Source organism: Bidens hawaiensis, unplaced genomic scaffold, assembly GCF_021521415.1.
Source record: "Bidens hawaiensis isolate Kalapana, Puna unplaced genomic scaffold, B.hawaiensis_p1.1 tig00011510_1, whole genome shotgun sequence".
In the NCBI taxonomy this organism is placed as follows: Eukaryota; Viridiplantae; Streptophyta; class Magnoliopsida; order Asterales; family Asteraceae; genus Bidens; species Bidens hawaiensis.
Genome location: NW_027491901.1, coordinates 468,040 through 489,153, shown reverse-complemented (window position 1 = coordinate 489,153; position 21,114 = coordinate 468,040). Strand labels below are relative to the sequence as shown.

Sequence of the window (21,114 nt, the reverse complement as noted above, 5' to 3'; positions counted from 1 at the left end):
GGGATTTACCTCACCACACTGTCATTCCTTCGGGCGAGTTTTCACGTGCATTAGACTTAGGTGAAGGTTTTTTCCGAATAAAAAACGAGTGAATCTCGATGTGCCGCATTTAAAAAAAATTATAAACGAAATATTTAGCATCTTGTTTTCATAATAATAACACGTGGCAAGTTGTTATTGGGTAGCATGACGTACTATTGCCACTGTTATAAACGCATGCCATGACCAACCGAAGAAAGTCAGAATTCAGAAACAACAGAGACGACGACGCCGATCCGATCACACCGAAATCGGGTCTCCAAATCCCCAAATCACACAAAACCAAAACCCTAACCCTAAAACCACAAATCCTCCTCCAATTCTCCACCAAAATGACTTCATCCGCCTGCATAAAGCACGTAGACCGATCCGCACTGGTGGCATTTGCTCCCGACGCGCCGTTCTTCGCTGCCGGAACTATGGCCGGAGCGGTGGACTTGTCGTTCAGTTCGTCTGCTAATCTCGAACTGTTTAAGCTCGATTTCGAGTCCGGTGATCGTGATTTAGTGTTCTCTGGTTCTATACCTAGTTCCGAGCCGTTTAATCGGTTGGCTTGGGGGAAGAGTTCTGGTTCGGATGAGTTTTCGCCTGGTTTAATTGCTGGTGGACTTGTGGATGGGAATATTGGTGTTTGGAACCCTAGGGTTCTCATGAGGTATGACACATTGACACTGCTAGTTGCTTTATTATGTAATTAGATTGTTGTTTATTGATACTGTGAAATTGTTTGACAAATGTTGAATGTTTGGTTACTTGTAGCATGTAGGGACTAGTGATTAATCGGATTGGAATTTATATATAATGTTTTCGAATATGTACAATTTTGACCAAATAGCGATTAATCGGTAACTAGTCGGTGAGGTACCAACTAATGATTAATCGGGAATTAATCAGCCTAGTTGGGATTTTTACAACCATAGTTGTAACCCAAGTTACTTCACTTCTGTATGAATATTATAATTTTGCTTAAATATGTATGATAAGATTAGAGAAGTCATAAAAATGTATTAATAACCTTTAATGAAGACATGTTATGGAACGTTCACAAACACAATTGAACGAACATGGCCTCTGTTCATGTTCGTTCATTTAGTTAATCCAACGGAATTCTTTGTTCTGGTTCGTTTAAATGAACGGATGCACATAAACGAACTCCCACCAAACAGTTCATGAAATGGTTTGTTTAATAATGAATTAAGATCTTCAGATCATTCATATTATATTCTTATATTAATGGAAGACTTATTGTAATTCTTTTGACTGGTGTTAGTTCTGAGGAAAGTGAAAGTGCTTTTGTTCAACAGTTATCAAGACATAAAGGACCTGTGAGTTTCAATTTTTACATCCATGTTATGTTCTTATATTCATGCAATTTCATTCAGAGTTTGGTTTTATTTTGCAATAATATTTGTTTTTCCAGGTTCGTGGACTGGATTTTTGTACCCTTTCACCAAACCATCTTGCATCAGGTGCTGAAGAAGGTGAAATTTGTATATGGGATTTGACTAAACCAACAGAGCCGACACATTTTCCTCCTCTCAAGGTAACCGTTGTTTACTACGTTTGCGTAGCTAAAATTGACTTGCATTTCATATGGCAATTCCTTAGTAATATCTTGACATGTAACCGAATAGATCTATGATTTGTTCTTTTTGAACTGTTTACCAATAAAATATATTTTGGCCAGTCTAAACGATCACAAGAAAGTTACCATTTACTTATGAGCGGTTAAGCTAATCCTCACACTAAAAGACTAAAGCTATAATACATGCTTTGGAAGGCACTCAAAAGGATGCATGCCAGTCACTGCTTAGTGAACTGCTGTAAATAAGTGGAGGTTATGGCTATTTATATATCATCTTGAAAATGTGAACTGCTGGTTTTACAAACAACAACTTTTTGTCCCAGAAGCAACAAAATTAACTCTGCGTACACCAACTTTTTGTCCGTACACCAACTTTTTTTCCCTCCGTACAACTCCAACGTTCACCACCTACCTGCCTATCTCCGGCCAACCTTCAGCCAATCTCCAAGGTAAGATTTTTCCGCTTTCCGTTTTCTCTGCAGTTCCGGCCTATACTCGAGGTGTCTGTTGGGTTCGTAGGCCTTGTTGGCCCGGTTTATTATATGAAGTCAAAAGAGGAGACGGGTGTGGGCGGTCGGGCCCAAGCCCGGCCCGGTTTAGATTTCTTGCATAATAATTTACTAACCCTAGTTCAGTCTCTATATAAACAACATTATGTACTTGTAATATTTGTCACTCAATAAAGATATACCTAGTTGCCACCCGTGGACGTAGGTCAGTTTAGACCGAACCACGTTAAATCCTCGTGTTCGTTTATTGCTTTCGTGTCGTGTTCAGTTTCGTGTGTGCGTTTAATCCTAACAAGTGGTATCTAGAGCTTAGGTTCGGATCACGCGAAGAACACGTTGAACCAGCCGAGTCGCCGCCAAATCATCCAGCCGCCGCCACCCTACTGCGCTAGGGTTCCGCCGCTGCTACGGTTTTCCGATTGTCGTTAGGGTATACGCCGCCGCCACCCTACTGCGCTAGAGTTCCGCCGCCGCCGTCGCCGTACGACTCTCGCCGCCACAACAGCCGCTGTCGCGCTCGTTGTAGTTGTTGGGTTCTGTTTTTTTTTTCGAAAGCAATTATCCATAGCATCATGCATCTCTGCAAGAAATAACAAGAGTTTGAATATAAGGTTTTTTTTGTCTTTTTGTTGGGAAGAAAGTGGCGTGACCACACTTTGACCAGAAGCTTAATTTCTTGGCTTGGAGCATTTGTTCACCAAAATTTGGTGTTTGTTCTTTTTTTTTTTTTTGGCCGTAACTAGGGCAGTGGCCCAAGTTAACATATTTTTGGAAGCCTAAAAATATATATTTGGAACAGCAGCTCACATTTATTTCTGATCAGCTCCGGTGAAGCATAGTACGAGACATGAAAGTTTGAATCAAGATCCTATTTTTGTTGAAAAACAGTTGTCAAGTCAGAAGAAGCGTTAAAGAAACGGATAACCAGTTGCCAACCGCGTTTGTCAGGTTTTATCGTTTCAGTTTAAAATTTCAGTTTCTGATTTACAGTTCGTATTTCCGCTGCGGTTTAAATAGGTTGATTTTTAACAGAGTTCAGTAGAACAGTCGTTAAGTTCAGGCTCGTGTTGCTGTGTCTGTCTCTGTTTTTTTTATCCAGTTTTTCGTTTTAGTCATTGTTATGGCAGAAGACGGAAAGGTTTCGATACAGAAGTTTGACGGACAGAAGTTTGGTTGGTGGAAGATGCAGATTGAGGCACTACTTTGTCAGAAAGACTTGGATGTAGTGTTTGAGGATGAAAAACCAGAAAAGTTGTCAGAAGCAGATTGGAAGAAGTTAGACAAGAAAGCTAGGGCTTGTATTACATTGTCGTTGTCGGAAGATGTGGCGTTTAACGTCATGAAAGAAACCACAGCCCGTGGTATGATGGACGCACTATCCAACATGTATGAGAAGCCTTCGGCAGCGAATAAGGTCTATCTTATCAGAGAGCTAGTGACAACTCGAATGAAAGAGGGTGGGTCAGTTACAACTCATATCAATAATCTTAATTCGATCTTGTCCCGCTTAGTGTCAGTTGACATTAAGTTTGATGATGAAGTTCAAGGCCTCTTGTTATTATCCTCTTTGCCCGACAGTTGGTCGCAAACAGTGACTGCAGTTTGTAGTTCGTCTACAAATATTACTTTCGATGGGATTCGAGATCTGATTCTGGGAGAAGATTCAAGACGCAGAAGTTCAGGTGAATCATCAGGCAATATGCTAGTCACAGAAGGTAGAGGTAGGGGAAAACAGCGAGGCAGTGGGAGCAGGAAGAGGAGTCAGTCTAAGACTCGTAAGGATATTGAATGTTGGGGTTGTAAAGAGAAAGGACACTTCAGGAATCAGTGTCCGAATGGTAAGAAAGAGGTGAACGTTACAGAAGACGACACAGATGACGGGGTCAGTAGTGATGAGGCTTTGGTTTGTAGTGTTGAGAGTAGCGTTGATGCTTGGGTGATGGATTCTGGTGCATCGTTTCATGCCACTCACTGTAGTGAAACGATGAAGAATCTTAAATTTGGGGATTTTGGAAAGGTTCGACTAGCGAATGATGATATTTTAGAGGTTACGGGTATGGGAGACGTTGATTTGATAACTTCAGCCGGTACTTCTTGGACTTTGAAAGACGTGAGGGTTATTCCAAGTTTGAAGAAACGTTTGATTTCAGTTGGGCAGTTGGATGACCAAGGGCACGATGTTAAGTTCGGGAATGGGCAGTGGAAAGTAGTCAAAGGGAATCTCGTTGTTGCTCGTGGAAAGAAAATTGGTTCATTGTATATGGTCGGCATGTCATCGAAAGGAGTGGATCCAGTTTTGGTGAAAGACAAAATCCGGTTCACAGAATCTCGTGGGCAGAAGAAGGTTCGTTTTGCAAGTAACAAACCCAGAGCCAAAGTGAAGATTCAGGATGAACGAGCTAGGAAGGTTAAATCAGTTGGGGGACATCGTGACAGTGGGAGCACAGGTCGTGTTTCAGTTACAGTTCCAGGTCGACAGTGGATTAAGAAAACCAGTATTCCAGCTGTAAAAGTCTCTCCAGTGAATTACTTGCTGAATATGGAGAGTGTTTGTTCTCAGAGTATCTCGGGATCCGGTAATTTGTTTCAGTGGGAGCCGGTAGGGACAGAGAACGGGTCAGGGGCAGTTTTAGCCGTAACTGACGTGTTGGAGCTCCGGGGAGCTTCAACGGGCCTTCAGGTTAATTGATGAGAAGGCGGTGGCAACTAGAAGAAGTTTAATGTTCAGATTACAGAAGTACAATCAGGAGTGCAGACGAGAGTACTCAAGGCCTCCGAGTGGGAGATTGTTGGGTTCGTAGGCCTTGTTGGCCCGGTTTATTATATGAAGTCAAAAGAGGAGACGGGTGTGGGCGGTCGGGCCCAAGCCCGGCCCGGTTTAGATTTCTTGCATAATAATTTACTAACCCTAGTTCAGTCTCTATATAAACAACATTATGTACTTGTAATATTTGTCACTCAATAAAGATATACCTAGTTGCCACCCGTAGACGTAGGTCAGTTTAGACCGAACCACGTTAAATCCTCGTGTTCGTTTATTGCTTTCGTGTCGTGTTCAGTTTCGTGTGTGCGTTTAATCCTAACAGTGTCTTCCTAAACGAGCAACCATAGTCGTACGTACGGGATATCATACGGGATATCATACGGGATACGACATCACCAGACCAGGCGCCGGACCTAACCTGAGCAGCCACAAAATCCAAGATCTCTTTACGGAACCGTATACCCAAACTCTATTCCTTTGTTTTTAGCCTTAGATCTTGAGATTTCCGGCAGAATACACCAAATTTTTGGGCGGAGATCTAGAGTTTTACCGGAGTGATACGTTTTTTCCGGCGAGGTACAAAGTCGGCTTGGCACAAATTGTTGGTCCCCGGGTGAATAGCACAATTGTTGGTTCCAGGTTCCTCAATTCCTTTTAGAAGATAGTAAAATTTTTAACAAAAACAAACAAACAAACAAATAGTATACACACACACACGTAACACGTGCTCTTGGGGTTCATAATATTATAACATGCTACATGTTTTTGTATGTTAAATATATTGTCTTTTTGTTAAATATTTTGAAAAATAAAATAAAAAAAAGTTATTTTTTATGTACTAAATATTCTATTAACTCAACAATATTATTTTTTTACTTGTTTTTTATTATTATTAATTTTATTTATTTTTATTTTTATTTTTATTTTTTTTACAACACAAACTTTAAATACTATTTTATTAAAATACGGTGTGTTGTGGATTCCTTTTTGTGTAACCGGGTGCTCTTTGACTTTGTGTGTGCTTACCGGCTTGTTGTGTGTTTTATATAATTGCGTTTGTGTGACTAGTTACAAGCATAGACCGTAGGAACCATGACTATTCCTTGAGATCATGTCCCAGGACGAGGGGTGTAGGTAAAGGTAAGGATAGGGAGCATACTTTGTGTGTGGTGTCTTGGAATGTAGGATCCTTAAATGGTAAGTTGCTAGAGTTGGTAGATGTGCTCAAAAGGCACAGGGTTCAAATAGCATGCATTCAGGAAACTAGATGGAAGGAAAGGGCATAGAGGGACCGAGTGCAATGGGTATAAGTTGTGGTACTCGGGGTCTAATGAGGCTAAAAATGGGGTGGGGTTTCTAGTGGCTGAGGAACTACTCACTAGTGTGGTAGAGGTGATAAGGCATAATGATAGGATTATGATGTTGAGGCTAGTACTAGGGGAAGTAGTGGTGGCCGTGGTTTGCGCTTATGCACCACATGTCGGACTAGGGGACCAGGAAAAGAGAGAATTTTGGGAATGCTTAGATGCGATTGTGAGAGACATACCGAGGGATGAGAGGATTTGTATAGGAGGTGATTTTAACGGACATATTGGTGAGGATAACGATGGCTTTCAATCCGTACATGGGGGTTTTGGTTTTGGTGATAGGAATGATACCGACATGGATCTTCTAGACTTTGCAGTGGCTCATGAACTTGGTATTATAAACTCGTTCTTTAAGAAAAAAGAATCACATTTGATCACATTTAGTAGTGGGGACGCAACACGCAGATCGACTATCTTTTAATGAGGCAAGGAGATCGACGTTGGTGGAGGGCCTGCAAGGTTATACCTGGGGAAACGGTTGTGGTTCAACATCGATTGCTTGTGGCTGATATAGGCTTTAGAAATAAGTTGACGGAGAGGGTGAGGAAATTTAGACCTAGGATTCGTTGGGGAGCTCTGAAGGACGACAACCTTTCACTTTTCAAAGATAAGCTCGTATCATCGACTCTAGTTCAACTAGATGGGGACTCAAATCAGATATGGGAAGCCTTGGCAACAAAGATTACTCAAGTGGCGAAGGAGACTCTTGGGGTCACAACAGGAAAGGCAAGTGGTCATAAGGAGTCTTGGTGGTGGAATAAGATAGTGCAAGACAAGATTAGGGATAAACAAGGAAGTTTTAGGGAGCTTATGAGGTGCACAGACGAGAGGGAGCGCGCCGGATTGAGGGAGATGTACAAAAGGGCCAAGAAAGAGGCGAAAAAGGCAGTGTCAGAAGCAAAGAACACGGCCTATAAACGGATGTATGAACGTTTGGAAACAAAGGAGGGGGAACACGATATGTTTTAAGATTGCCAAAGCTAGGGAGCGTAGAAGGCAAGATCTAGGCGGCGTGAAGTTTATAAAGGGTGAGGATGGGCGTGTTTTAGTCAAGGAGCATGACATCAGGTTGAGATGGCAAACCTACTTCCACAACCTTTTCAACAGCGGCAGCGCTCACCAACAACAAAATGACAACACAATCATACATCCTCGGAATAACTGCTACTGTCGACGTATCACTCAAGAAGAGGTGAGGAATGCCCTTAGGAAGATGGGAAGGGCTATGGCAGTTGGTCCAGACAACATACCAATCGAGGTGTGGAAGTGTTTGGGAGAGGAAGGAGTTATATGGTTAACTACTTTGTTTAACATGATTTTAAAAACCGATAACATGCCGGATCAATGGAGACGTAGTGTCGTAGTCCCTATTTATAAGAAGAAAGGAGACGCGCAATGTTGCGGTAATTACAGAGGTATCAAGCTCCTAAGCCACACTATGAAGCTATGGGAAAGAGTTATTGAGGCTAGACTTAGACGGGAAACTCAGGTATCAGTGAACCAGTTTGGTTTTATGCCTGGAAGGTCAACTACAGAGGCGATACATCCTAAGAAGATTAATGGAAAAGTATAGAGAGAGAAAGCGTAACCTACATATGGTGTTTATTGACCTAGAAAAAGGCGTACGACAGTATTCCACGCCGACTTCTCTGGGATAGCCTTGAAGGTAGAGGGGTTCTTGGGAAATACATAGAGATAATTAAGGATATGTATTCCAAGTCTGAAACAAGCGTTTGTGCACCTGTGGGGGATACCGACTTCTTCCCCGTGGAGGTAGGCCTTCATCAGGGATCAGCGTTGAGCCCGTTTCTTTTTGCAATAGTCCTAGACGAATTGTCAAAGTTAATCCAGGAGCCTGTTCCATAGTGCATGCTCTTCGCAGACGATATTGTGTTAATCGACGAGAGTAAACAAGATCTCAACATGAGGCTAGAGGAGTGGCGAGCTGCTTTAGAGAGTAAAGGTTTAAAGATTAGTCGATCAAAGACGGAGTATCTTTACTGTGACTTTGGTGGAGTAAACGATGATGAGGACGTTCAAATCACTATTGAAGGTCAAGAGATTTTGCAGTCAACCAAGTTCAAATACTTAGGATCGTTTGTACAAAGTGATGGGGGTATAGAGGGTGATGTAGTTCATCGTGTCCAGGCAGGATGGTGTAAGTGGAGAGTTGCCACAGGGGTATTGTGTGACAGGTGGTTCCCAACTAAATTAAAAAGAAAGTTTTATAGGATTGCGGTTAGACCGGCGGTGCTATACGGAACAGATTGTTGGGCCATCAAAAAGACACATGCGCGTAAGTTTGAGGTAGCAGAGATGAGGATGCTAAGGTGGATGTGTGGGCACACAAGGTTCGACCGAATAAGAAACGAGGCGTTTCGGGATAGGCTAGGGGTAGCTAGTATATCAGATAAAATAAGAGAGGGCAGATTGAGATGGTTTGGACATATAAAAAGAAGACAACAAACGGCTCCCGTTAGATCAGTGGAAACTATATTTGTAGAGGGTAGAAGGGGTAGAGGTAGACCCAAATTGACCTGGGACGAGAGGATTAGGTATGATTTGCTAGATTTGCACCTCTCCGAGGACATGGTTCAGGACAGGACTTCCTGGAGACGTAGAATTAAGGTTAAGGACCCGTAGGAGGAGGGTTATCTCTTGTGATAACTTTTTATTATATTATTTTCATTATTAGTATTTTCATTTTCTATTTATGGTTATTATCTTTATCATAATAGTTGTTATTATTATTATTATTTAGTCTATCTATTATAAATGTTGCTTAAATGCTACCGCTAGTATATTGTTTCTAGTATGGTATTAATATACTACTATTTTCTTTTCTTATATATATATATTATCTACTTATTTTTTGAGCTGGGGGTCTCACTGGAAGCAACCTCTCTATCTTTAGGGATAGAGGTAAGGTTGTCTACATCTCACCCTCCCAGACCCTACAGACAACTTTAGTTATTTGTGGGATATGCTGGGTATGATTGTTGTTGTTGTTCTTGAGAGATGAAGGTCAACTGCATATGGTTGTTATTAGGCCTAGCAAACTGGGCTGGTTGGGCGGGTGCTGGTCAGAACGAGTTTAGGTAGATATGGGTTCTGAGCAAAAATGAGTTTAGGCAAAACGGGTCGTTTTAAACAAACATCAATTTGGTTCAGGTCAAAACGGGTTTGGGCCAAAATGGAGTTGGGTTGAAATAAGTAGTTTTAGAAAAAGAGTACCATAATAGGTTCATCAACTACATTTTCATATAGTGACTTGCGCTGGTGGTGGGGGGAAGACTACGAGGTGATGTTGGAGGTGGAGGACTTCGTGGACAATGGAAGCGAGTCGGTGGCAGTGGAGTGGTGGCGGTGTTACAATGGCGACCGCGACGTGTTAATGGCGGCAAAGGCAGAGCGGTGACGATGGAATAAATCCTAATTATAATTAAAACGGTCGATTTGCGGTCATCCCTGTGCCTCGACCTTGTGTTCTGTGTTAATTGAATTTGCAATAAAGGATCGTTGTTGATCCACGACGTCATTATGTATAGACCACAAAACTTCTGCCATGTTTTATCTTTGTTTTGGATAATCCTGAATATGCTTTTTGTTTCCTTTCCTCCGTTAAGTGGAACTCAGGAAGACATGGAAGAGTATATTATGAAAGTTATGATTATATGCTTTTTTGTTTCCTTTCCTCCACGTGTCTTCGGAAGTGTATATTATGAAGATATGATTATTTGCAGTTACCAGTTAGCATTGAAGTCACATTTTTATAATTTTTATTATGATTGCAAGACACAAATTTCAATGTGTGAATATGTATACAACAAACTACATTGTGCTATGAACAGAGCACCAAATTCAGGAGTGCTTTTTTGTTTATTTACTGTGCTAGCTCAATAATTTATTTAAATCAGAGTTATATGCATTTGCATGCTGGTTCAGTAACTTTTCACAAAGTTGGTTGTGTTACTTTAGTCCATGTCCATCCTCCATTTATTGTTGACATTTAGTAATCCTGTTTCTGCAGGGCAGTGAATCTTCAACGCATGGTGAAATTTCATTTTTATCATGGAATAAGAAGGTCCAGCCTATTTTAGCATCTACTTCTTTTCATGGAGCAACTAGTGCGGGCCAAATTCACCAGATTTTTTTTGAACAATTCCAATTTATTTATGTTTATGGTTATATGTTTTGATTTTTTGCGGTTTCAGTGGTTTGGGATCTTAGAAAGCAAAAGGCAATTATAAGGTAATATGAGTTGGCATGACGAATTTGCAAAAATAAAATCATGCATGTGTAACTAACTTTGTATGATTTTATGATTTAAAGTTTCTCAGATTCAGTTCAAAGAAGATGTTCGGTTTTGCAATGGCATCCTGATTTTGCCACTCAACTTATTGTTGCTTCTGATGATGACAATTCACCTTCTTTAAGGGTAATTTATCATTGTGATTATGCCTTTGTTTATTTGTAAATGAATGACAGTTTTATGTTGGCTGGTTACTTTCATTTTTGGCATGCAGATATGGGATATGCGAAACACAATGACACCATTGCGAGAGCTATCAGGTCATACGAAAGGTATACTGGTTATCAACTATCTTTCAACATGTTTATACTTACAACTGTTTATAAAATATACAACTTTTTAGGCCCCTTTTTCGTATGCCAGGTGTTGTTGCGATGGAATGGTGTCCTCATGATAGCACCTATTTGTTGACATGTGCGAAAGATAACCGCACTATTTGCTGGGACACTAACTCTGGCGAGGTGTGTAGATCCTTTTCCAGCTTCATAACTGTTTCGTTCCTTACAAACGATCGAACATGGAAAATTAGAAGAATTAAGGTTTTCTTGTTGGCATTCGCTAACAAACTTGGTTCGTGTATCTTTGTTCATTGACATTATAAATGAACAGTTAAACCAGCGAACATAACTGAACATAGGTGAATGAATACAACTGAGCTAAAACCAGTTAAAAGTAATGTGAAAAACAATGTGTTGGCCCAAAAAATTATTAAAACTAGACTAAGTTGTATTGGTCCAAAATAATTTAAATGAATATATTAACGAGTGTAAACTAAGGAACTTAAACAAACATAAATGAATTAACACGACATGTGTTCATGTTCCTATGCTTTTAAATAAACGAACTTACCTTGAACAGTTCACAAACGGTTCACTAAATGTCTGATTTGTGTACAGGCCTTATATTGTGGTTTTATGAGGTCTAAACTGTTGGTAATGTTTCAATTTTGCAGATTGTATCTGAACTGCCTGCTGGCACCAATTGGAATTTTGATGTCCACTGGTATCCAAAATTACCTGGGGTCATATCAGCATCTTCATTTGATGGAAAAATTGGTATTTATAACATTGAGGTTCGATATATTGCTCTTAATAACATCGTAATGCTGCACCATTGTTGTTTAACGTTATGCACTCTTATTATTTTGTATAGGCTTGTGCTCGATATGGTGTCGGTGAGGGTTACTTTGGCTCAGGTAACACTTTTATTATCATTATCGTTATTATATAATAACTATTATTATTATTGATTAATGTGTAGCACCTTTAAAAGCACCAAAATGGTATCAACGCAAAGGTGGAGTTTGTTTTGGTTTTGGTGGCAAACTTGTTTCTTTTCACACAACTAATGGAGCTTCAGAGGTAATTCTACTGGTTTCTTGTAAATATTTATATTATTTTAATTCATTTTAATAATGTGTCAGGTTAATGTGCATGATTTGGTCAATGAACATGATATAGCAAGTAATTCATCTGAATTTGAAGCTGCAATATGTAGTGGTGACCGATCTTTATTGAGACTTCTATGTGACCAAAAATCTCAAGAATCCAAGTATGTGTATTCTCGATTTCTCGTTAATCACCTCTAGTTCATTTATTTTGAGATAACTTAATTTAATCGTGAATCACCTCGTGAATCACTACTAGTAGGGGCGCTAGAAAACCAAAAAAATTTGAAAACCGAAATATATTCGTAACCGGAAAAAACTGAACCGGATTGTGAATTTGGTTTTCGGGTCCACAAATCTTGCTTGTTCGGATAACTGATTCAATTGAAAAAATTGAATAATAACAGGTTTAATCGGATAACCAGACTGAATAAATCGGTTGAATTTGGTTGGGTTAGTTAGACACATTGCTAATTCGGTTCGGTTTTTGGTTAGGGACTAAACATTTAGGAAATTAATAAATTGAATTGAATAAACCGATATTCGAACCGATTCGCCCTGCTTGCGGTGCGCGCATATAATGTATATATGTGTGAACCCTCGGGTGGGCAAAAGTAAAATTGCACTAATTTTGACGTTATTTTACTAATCTCGTGAAAATAACGTTAAAAGTGGCGGAAGGTTAATCAGGCATCATGTGGTGGCGTTGATAGCCGAAAGACAAGGGCACATGCACCGATCAGCCGGTGTCCCGATGATTGAGTGCTATGTGCCTTATGTCCAAGGCTTGATGCAAAACTACTATCGAGCCGGGGGTCTCACCGGAAGCAGCCTCTCTATCCCTATGGGATAGAGGTAAGGCTGTCTACATCTTACCCTCCTCAGACCCTACCATAGCATTGCTATTGGTGGGATATACTGAGTACGATGATGATGATGATGATGATATTCGAACCGATGTATGTCCCTAGAAAACTAGGGCTGCTAAAAAATTGGTCGCATCTGCAGGTTGACGGGTCGAACTCAATATGAACTTGAAATTTTTACAAAAACACGATAGCAACCCGAAAATCATGTCGCATACATGAACCCGAACACAAAACGTGTATTTGCGGGTTTGCACAAACAAGATTCAACCCGAAAAAAGAATTTTATTGGTTTTTTCTTTATGTAAATTATTTCTTAAACAGTCTAAGTTTACATGTTTTTACTTTTGAATCAGTTATGTTTTAAGTATGCCAATTTATATTCAAACTAAAAAATTTGGCATAAAAACGCCCAAGTAGTTTAAGCTATTACATAAACACATTTTAGAAAAAAATATAATGATGGGTTAAACAAGTCAGCCTGTGAACCCGCTGGGTTCGACACAAACACGGCCCGTTTAGTTAAACTTGTTTGAGGGTTCGACCCGAATCTAACGCGAATCCGTTTAGACAACCCAAATCTGCAAATTTCGTGTTATCTGAAATGGGTTAAATGGATCAACCGTGAACTCGCTAGCTTCTACACGAACACGCCCCGTTTAGCTAAACTTTTTCTCGGATTTGACCCGAATCTGACTCGAACTCGTTTAGACTGAACCCAAACCTGCGAATTTTGTGTTATCTGAAATGGGTCAACCTGTGAACCCGCCAGATTCGGCACGAATACAGTCCATTTAGCTAAACGTGTTCGCAGATTTGACCCAAATCGATTAAACTCAAACCTGCAAATTTTGTATTATTTGAAACAGATCTGAAGATGACAAAGAAACATGGGGTTTCTTGAAGGTCATGTTTGAAGATGATGGAACTGCACGATCAAAACTTTTGAACCACCTCGGTTTCAGTTTACCCGCAGAAGAACAAAACAACGTTTCAATACTAGACAATCTGACTGAGGAGATAAATTCTTTAAACTTTGACAATATTAATGAAAGGAAAGTTGTGGAGGCAAAACCGACACTCAACAACTATCTAACATCTGATAATGGGGAAGATTTCTTTAACAATTTACCGAGTCCTCAAGCAGTCACACCTGTGTCAAATTCCAATAATACTTTTGCTATTGAAGAGTCGGTTCCAGTTGTTGAAGATTTGAAAACGAAAGAAAATGATTTAGAAGATGAAATTGATGATAATGCGTTTGATGATGCGATTCAACGCGCATTGGTTGTTGGGGATTATAAGGAAGCGGCTGCACAGTGCATAGCTGCTAATAAGATGGCGGATGCATTAGTTATTGCACAGGTTGGTGGTGATTCCCTGTGGGTGAGCACACGGGATCATTACCTCAAAAGTAGCACTTCTCCTTACTTGAAGGTATGATTTTCTTCCCTCTTGTTTTGTTTTGTTTTAGGGTTAATACCATAAAAAACTTGGCCTATAAATGAACCGTTCGCTCATCTATGTTCACAAACATTCGTTTATGTTTGTTTATTTACGTTGTTCGTTTATGCTTGTTTATTCGTTTATATATTAGTTCATTCGTAAGTATTCATTCAAATTTATGTATTACTGAAATTAACTTGAAATCTATTTGATTTTGATATTTTAAAACTTGTTTAGATATATTTGTTTAATTTTGAAATGTTTGATGCAATATTGTAATGAAGATGGTGTTTTCTATTAAATATGGATGTTCTCGTTGACTTTAACTAACGTTGGTCCATGTTCGTTTGTGTTTGTTTATGTGCATTTGTGTTCGTTAACTGTTGGTTTAGAATATTATAGAACGAACACAATCCAGCACGAGCACGCTCATTTTCTTAACGAACGAATACAAACAAGAAAGTTCATTTATTGTTTTGTATTCGTTCGTTTGATCGGTTAAAGTTAAATGAACGAACATAAACATGCCTCTTTCTGTTTGTTTACATGTTTATAAAAACCAACTTAGGAGTTAACAAACATTATTTGGTTTTCTTTTCCAATTTACGTGCATCTTAAAACACGTTAGGGAATACAAAAAATAGCTTATTTATTTATTTTTTTTGTATATTTTTTAAAAGTTGATGGATATTAAATCCTTAATATCAGAACTATATTGAGTAACTTTTTCATGAAAAGTAAGAAAGTATATTGGTTTTTATTGGTATTAACATTTACTCGTTTATCTTAAATGTTGTTTTTTCAGTTTTTTATTTTTATGATTTCCTGACTCACAGATTGTTGCTGCAATGGTAAATAGTGACCTTGTTAGTTTAGTAAATACCAGGCCCCTGAAATCTTGGAAAGAGACTCTTGCTCTCCTCTGCACTGTAAGTCACCTAAATTATAAAAATTGGATTTATACTTTTTATGTCAAACTGCACTTATGTGTGTATTAATAATCAATTATTGATAATTATTTTGGGATTTAATGACAGTTTGCACAGGGTGATGAGTGGACTGTACTATGTGATAATCTCGCTTCTAGACTTGTAACTGCTGGTAATTCATTAGCAGCTACTCTTTGTTACATATGTTCTGGGAATATTGATAAAGCTGTAGAAATCTGGTCAAAGAGGGTTACAGTTGGCCATGTGGGGAAATCCTATGTTGACCTACTTCAGGTATGTAACAAAGTGAAAGTGAAACAAACATGTAATCTTTATTTTTGGGGAAAATGTCATTTATCCCTCAAAACATGGTATAACACCATATTACCTTGCAAAAAAATCATGACACCAATCATACCCATTTCAAATTTATGACGTTTATACGCTTCCCTTAAAACCTTCATCAAGATATGATAATTGCAATGCAAGGAGAAAGAAGAGGGTACAATTGTCACACTGTAAATTATATTTAATGAAATGGGATATGGATAGATATGAAGTTTTTTAAGTAATTTGAATGGGTGCATATGATATTTAATATTTATGCGAAATTTGTGGGGTAGGCCTGTAAACGAACTGAATGAACATGAACAAAGCATTATTTGAACAAACAATCGAACAGGAGCACTTAATGAATGGAGTTTTTTTTGTTTGTGTTTGTTCGTTAAGAAAAGGAACATATTTGGCGTTCGTTTGTTAACAATATAAACAAACAGTCCATGTACTTAAAAGAACACAAATTCATTCATCCATGCTCGTTCTTACGAGCATAGATGAATGAACATAATTGAGCGAACAACAATTGAAAAGTAAACGTGAACATCAATCTGTTTGGCTAAAAAGTTACCAACTAAACTATATTACAATTGCTGATTTAATTTTATAAAACTAGACTAAATTGTAATGGACCTTTGTGAATATATAAGCGAACGAACTTAAACAAACGTAAACGGATGAACATCAATGGACATAAACAAACATGCACGAACAAGAATGAACGAACATGGCATGTGCTCATGTTCGTTCTTTGAGTTTGAATGAACAAAAAATGGTGGTCATGTTTGTTCGTTTTGTCAATAAATGAACATAAACAACTTCCTGCGTTCGGTTCATTTACAGAGGCCTATTGAGGGGTATGTAAAATCACCCTTTCTTTTTGGTGCATTTCTAACTATTTATTATTCGTGTTAAGGAATTAATGGAGAAAACAATGGTACTCGCTTTAGCAACTGGTCAAAACAAATTCAGTGCTTCTTTAAGCAAACTTGTTGAAAAGTATGCTGAAATATTAGCAAGCCAAGGGCGGTTATCAACCGCTATGGAATATTTGAAGTTAAAAGGAACCGATGATCTGTCTCTTGAACTTTCCATCTTAAAAGACCGGATTGCCCTCTCATCTGAACCAGGTACGTGCCAAGCCAACGGTTATTAAAATACGGATCTTCACATTTTATTTAAAAGTTATATTTCTGAACGTTTAGTAAGACTTTACCGCGCAACAACATATAATAATGTTCTCTTTTTTCTTTTCTTTATTTTATAGAGAAAACCGCAACCGTGCCTGCAGATTATGGCCATTCTCAAACACATACAGATGTATACCAACATATGAATTCAGTTGTGGAGCCACATCAAAATTATTATCAGGTAGATGGAGCCTGAAAGCTTCACTATAAGGGGATTATTATAGATTAGCCAATCATATCATTAGTTTTGGAAGTTCTTGATAAGATTAGGGATGGCATTGGGTCGGGTTTAGGTATTCCCAAACCCATACCCGGTTATAAAAGTCCATCCCAAACCCGTCCCAAACCTGTCGGGTTTTAATCGGGTAATTACCCGTCGGGTTTCGGGTTTCCTATCGGGTTTTGACAAAATACTCGTCGTGTATACCCGGCTCAAAACCCGTTGGGTTTCTACCGGGGTTTTGACAAAATATAACCAATCGATTACAAAGATGGTTACCATAAAGGTAAAATATCTCAAAAGAATTGACATAAACAAATTTGGACAAATAATATATTTGGAATATAGTATATGCATAATATAATAAGCTATATCGGGTACATTGGTTATATAATCGGGATCGGGTAAATGGGTCTATGTTATCGGGCAATCGGGTATATTAGAAATCCCAAACCCGTCCCAAACCCGCGAAAAATTTCAAAACTATTCCCAAACCCGTCCCAAACCCTAACGGGTTGGGTATTACCCGTCCCATTTATGTCGGGTTTCGGGTTTTCCCATCGGGTTCGGGTTTCATTGCTATCCCTAGATAAGATGGTGTAGAGGTGTGCGTGGTTGTTTTTGCGCTCAAACCGAACCAAAAACCGAAACTTTGGTTTTTTGGGTTTTAGAAAACCGTTCAGTTTCGGTTTTTGGTTGCGCTATTGATTGTTACACATTTGTACCTAAAATTTTTCGGCTACACCATTTATTAATTTCTAATAAATTCTTTAAAGTCGGCCTTTTGGGTTTGTTTTTGTAGGCTTTTGGTTGATGGCAAAACTGAACCGAAAAAGTCGGTTTTCCTCAATACATAAAACCAAACTGTCGGATTTAATTTAAATTATGTTATATTGATGGTTTCTTAATTTTTCCAGGAAAACTATCAACAACAACAATCTGTTCCTTCTTACAATAACCATCATCAACAGCCACAACGGAGCATGTTTGTTCCATCCCCTGCAGTTCCCGGTCCAAATGTACGTAATTTATTCAAGCTATTAATAAAATAAATAGCATGAATTTGGTGATTCCACCAGGGTTTACTATTTATTTACATTCAGATTTAATTGAAATTATGTTTTATAGACGGGTTCTTATTTTTTTTTCCCAGGAAAACTATCAACAACCATCTGTTCCGCCTTACAATAACCATCATCAACAGCCACAGCGGAGCATGTTTGTTCCATCCCCTGCAGTTCCCGGTCCAACTGTACGCAATTTATTCAAGCTATTAATAAAACAAATAGCATGAATTTGGTGATTCCACTAGGGTTTTACTATTTATTTACATTCGGATTTAATTGAAATTATGTTTTTCAGATGGGTTCTTATTTTCTTTTTCCAGGAAAACTATCAGCAACAACAATCTGTTCCGTCTTACAATAACCAACATCAACAGCCACAACGGAGCATGTTTGTTCCATCCCCTGCAGTACCTGGTCCAACTGTATGTAATTTATTTAAGCTGTTAATAAAATAAATAGCATAAATTTGGTGATTCCACTAGGGTTTACTATTTATTTACATTTTTCACCGATTGTGTTGTCTCTTTAGAATTGACATCTATTTTGCATTCTTGTAGTCGGGCTTTAATCAAACTCCGGCCACAACTCAAACAGCTACAAGACCCTTTGTTCCCGTGACACCATCAGTACTGAGAAATGCTGACCAATACCAGCAAGTCAACACCTTGGGTTCTCATTTATATCCTGTATGCGTATATATATTTTGACCTGTTTGTGATAAAACATAACCCAAATCGATCCATTTTGCATGATTCTGACTGTCAATCTTTTACCAGACTCAGTTGAATGGTAATTCCAACTATCAAGGTGGACCACCCGGTCCTAGCCTGATGGCGAATGTTACAGGCCCAAAGTTACCAGCTAATGTGGCGCCTGCGCCTCCTTTAAGAGGTTTTATGCCCGTCAATAGTGATAATGCAGTAATGCAAAGAAGTGCATCAGGTGGTCAAATCCAACAACCCAACCCCATTACAGAGTCTCCTCCGCCAACAGTGCAGACTGCTGACGTGTCAAATGTCCCTGGTATATCATTTTCTCATCCCTGATACAGGTGTTCATCGGTTTTGTTTTTAGTTTTATTTGGTTTGAAATTTTTATGTCGAAACTGAAAACCAAACCAAACTAAATTCAGGAAGTTTAAAACCGAGCCAAAAATTGAATTCAAATTCATTTGGGTTTCAACCGAATTTATTATTGTTATTAGATTGTGTTTGGGCTAGATAACCATTGTTTGATATTCGGTTTATTCAGCTCGAAGCGAATTCAGATTTTTAAAACTGAAAACCGTAAAAACTCAATTTGGTTTCTACTGAAAAGTGAATCGGAAACCGAAAACTCATCAGTTTTGACTGAAAACCAATTATTCAATTCAGTTTGGTTTTAAACTGTTTCGGTTCGGTTTGAAACTTGAAGTTTTTTTTTTCGAAACCAAAAACTGAACCAAATTGAGTTCAGAAAGTTCAAAACTGAATTCGAATTGAATTCAGGAAGTTCAAAATCGAACTGAAAACCGAACTCGATCAATTTTCAGTTTTTGACCATATATGTCAAACCAAATAATTTACCTTTCAATTTTTAATTTGTTTTAAAAATTTACCATTATTTGTTATTGGATTGGGCTGGGTTAAATGATTGTTCTATAGTTGTAATTTGATTGGGCTAAATCACAAAACTTAAATAACCATTTTTTGATACGGTTTATCTGGACCAAAAACCCAGTTCACTTTCAACCGAAAACCAAATATGTAATTAGGCTCGGTTTTGTTCTTGGTTTAAGACTAGTCGGTTTGAAACCGAATAATGAACACCCCTAATCCCTAACGTGGTTTTCATTTGGAATAATTTAAAACACACACACACACACACACACCATGGTTTAATATAGCAAATGAACCTTTTGATGTATTGTGTACCAGCTCAGCAAAAGCCGGTTATTGGCACACTGACTAGACTCTTCAACGAGACATCAGAAGCCCTGGGAGGTTCACGCGTGGTACCAGCTAAGAAACGGGAAATCGATGATAATTCAAAGAAAATAGGTGCTTTATTTGCTAAACTAAACAATAACGACATCTCCATAAACGCTTCCGAAAAGCTTATTCAGCTCTGTCAAGCTTTGGACCAAGGTGACTTCCCTGCAGCCCCAAAATCCAGGTATCGTTTTGTTACGTAACATATAATGGAGGACCTGAAGTTGTTGAGTTATATTGTGAACAAGTCTAATTAGGAAACGGCTCAAACAAATAATAGAGGGACCTAAAATGTAATTGTTGAGTAGTATAGGGGGTTATGGTGAACAAATCCAATTGTACTTAAAAAGTCTTTAGCAGGTCTAACAGGTAAACTACCCGTCTCAAGAGGATTTAAATACCTCAGCTGAGCCGAAATAAAAAGGCTAGTAGGCCCTAACGAGTAACAGAGTATATAAGCTAATTTTTTTAAACGACGATTAGCGTTATAACAATCGGCTGCTATTTATTTTAGTTTTTATTTGATTTTTAGATTGGGCCCAATAACTTAAACTTGATTAAATGGATTATGGATGGAAAAAGGTTTTGGGCCCAATAATTATAAGATGATTAAGATCCAATCATATTTTATAAGGTTTATATATATATATATATATATATATATATAAACTGGCCTCCTATTATCACGGGCCTTGGCCGACTGTCTGGCTCACACACCCACTGGGCCGGCCATGTAAATAGTAAAAACAGTAAACTACAAAGGAAACAGTTCAAATAGGTTGAAACTGAGTTTTGACTCGACCGTGTTTACAGGTTGATCTTACGACTGGTGACTGGGACGAGTGCAGCTTCTGGTTAGCAACGCTCAAAAGAATGATCAAGATCAGGCAGAATGCAAGATGAACGAGTGACTAATTGTTGAACAAGGTTTTGTTTTGTTTTCTTTTTCTTATAATATAAGATTTTCGGAATTTTCAAAGCGGTTAAAAGAAGTTAGATCACTGGGTTTTGTTGGTGTTTTTTGCCCTTTATTGTGTGAAAATAGATTTGGTATTCTTGACTGGCTTTCTTAAGTTTATTTTCTTGTACTTGTTTACTCACTTTGAACTTAAATATGATATTAGCGT

General features: G+C 38.4%; 1 protein-coding gene across 3 annotated transcripts; it reads left to right on the top strand.

Moving 5' to 3' along the window:
* The first annotated feature begins 280 nt into the window (after positions 1 to 280).
* LOC143538217 (protein transport protein SEC31 homolog B-like) lies at positions 281 to 20,942 on the top strand. 3 transcript variants are annotated; one of them, XM_077031823.1, is made up of 23 exons: positions 281 to 694; positions 1,310 to 1,364; positions 1,460 to 1,582; positions 10,295 to 10,391; positions 10,479 to 10,515; positions 10,597 to 10,702; positions 10,791 to 10,848; positions 10,940 to 11,037; positions 11,529 to 11,648; positions 11,729 to 11,771; positions 11,837 to 11,937; positions 12,000 to 12,127; positions 13,699 to 14,266; positions 15,112 to 15,204; positions 15,313 to 15,498; positions 16,457 to 16,670; positions 16,808 to 16,911; positions 17,868 to 17,969; positions 18,338 to 18,439; positions 18,575 to 18,703; positions 18,794 to 19,040; positions 19,934 to 20,176; positions 20,778 to 20,942. In XM_077031823.1, the coding sequence occupies exons 1-23, from the start codon at positions 372 to 374 to the stop codon at positions 20,888 to 20,890; spliced, it is 3,390 nt and encodes a 1,129-aa protein (XP_076887938.1). In that variant the 5' UTR covers positions 281 to 371; the 3' UTR covers positions 20,891 to 20,942. The 3 variants fall into 3 exon arrangements, with proteins under 3 accessions (XP_076887938.1, XP_076887936.1, XP_076887937.1); XM_077031821.1 differs by lacking the exon at positions 20,778 to 20,942 and adding an exon at positions 18,168 to 18,202 and having other exon boundaries at positions 17,868 to 17,931; positions 19,934 to 20,197; XM_077031822.1 differs by lacking the exons at positions 18,338 to 18,439; positions 20,778 to 20,942 and adding an exon at positions 18,168 to 18,202 and having other exon boundaries at positions 17,868 to 17,931; positions 19,934 to 20,197.
* The last annotated feature ends 172 nt before the right edge of the window (positions 20,943 to 21,114 follow it).

Bases quoted from the DNA above. Each gene is read 5' to 3' on its own strand.
- LOC143538217 (XM_077031823.1), top strand. From the start codon at position 372: ATGACTTCATCCGCCTGCATAAAGCACGTAGACCGATCCGCACTGGTG. The intron at 10,849-10,939 runs GTATACTGGTTA...TTCGTATGCCAG, and splicing joins GCTATCAGGTCATACGAAAG to GTGTTGTTGCGATGGAATGG. The intron at 16,912-17,867 runs GTAGATGGAGCC...TAATTTTTCCAG, and splicing joins CACATCAAAATTATTATCAG to GAAAACTATCAACAACAACA.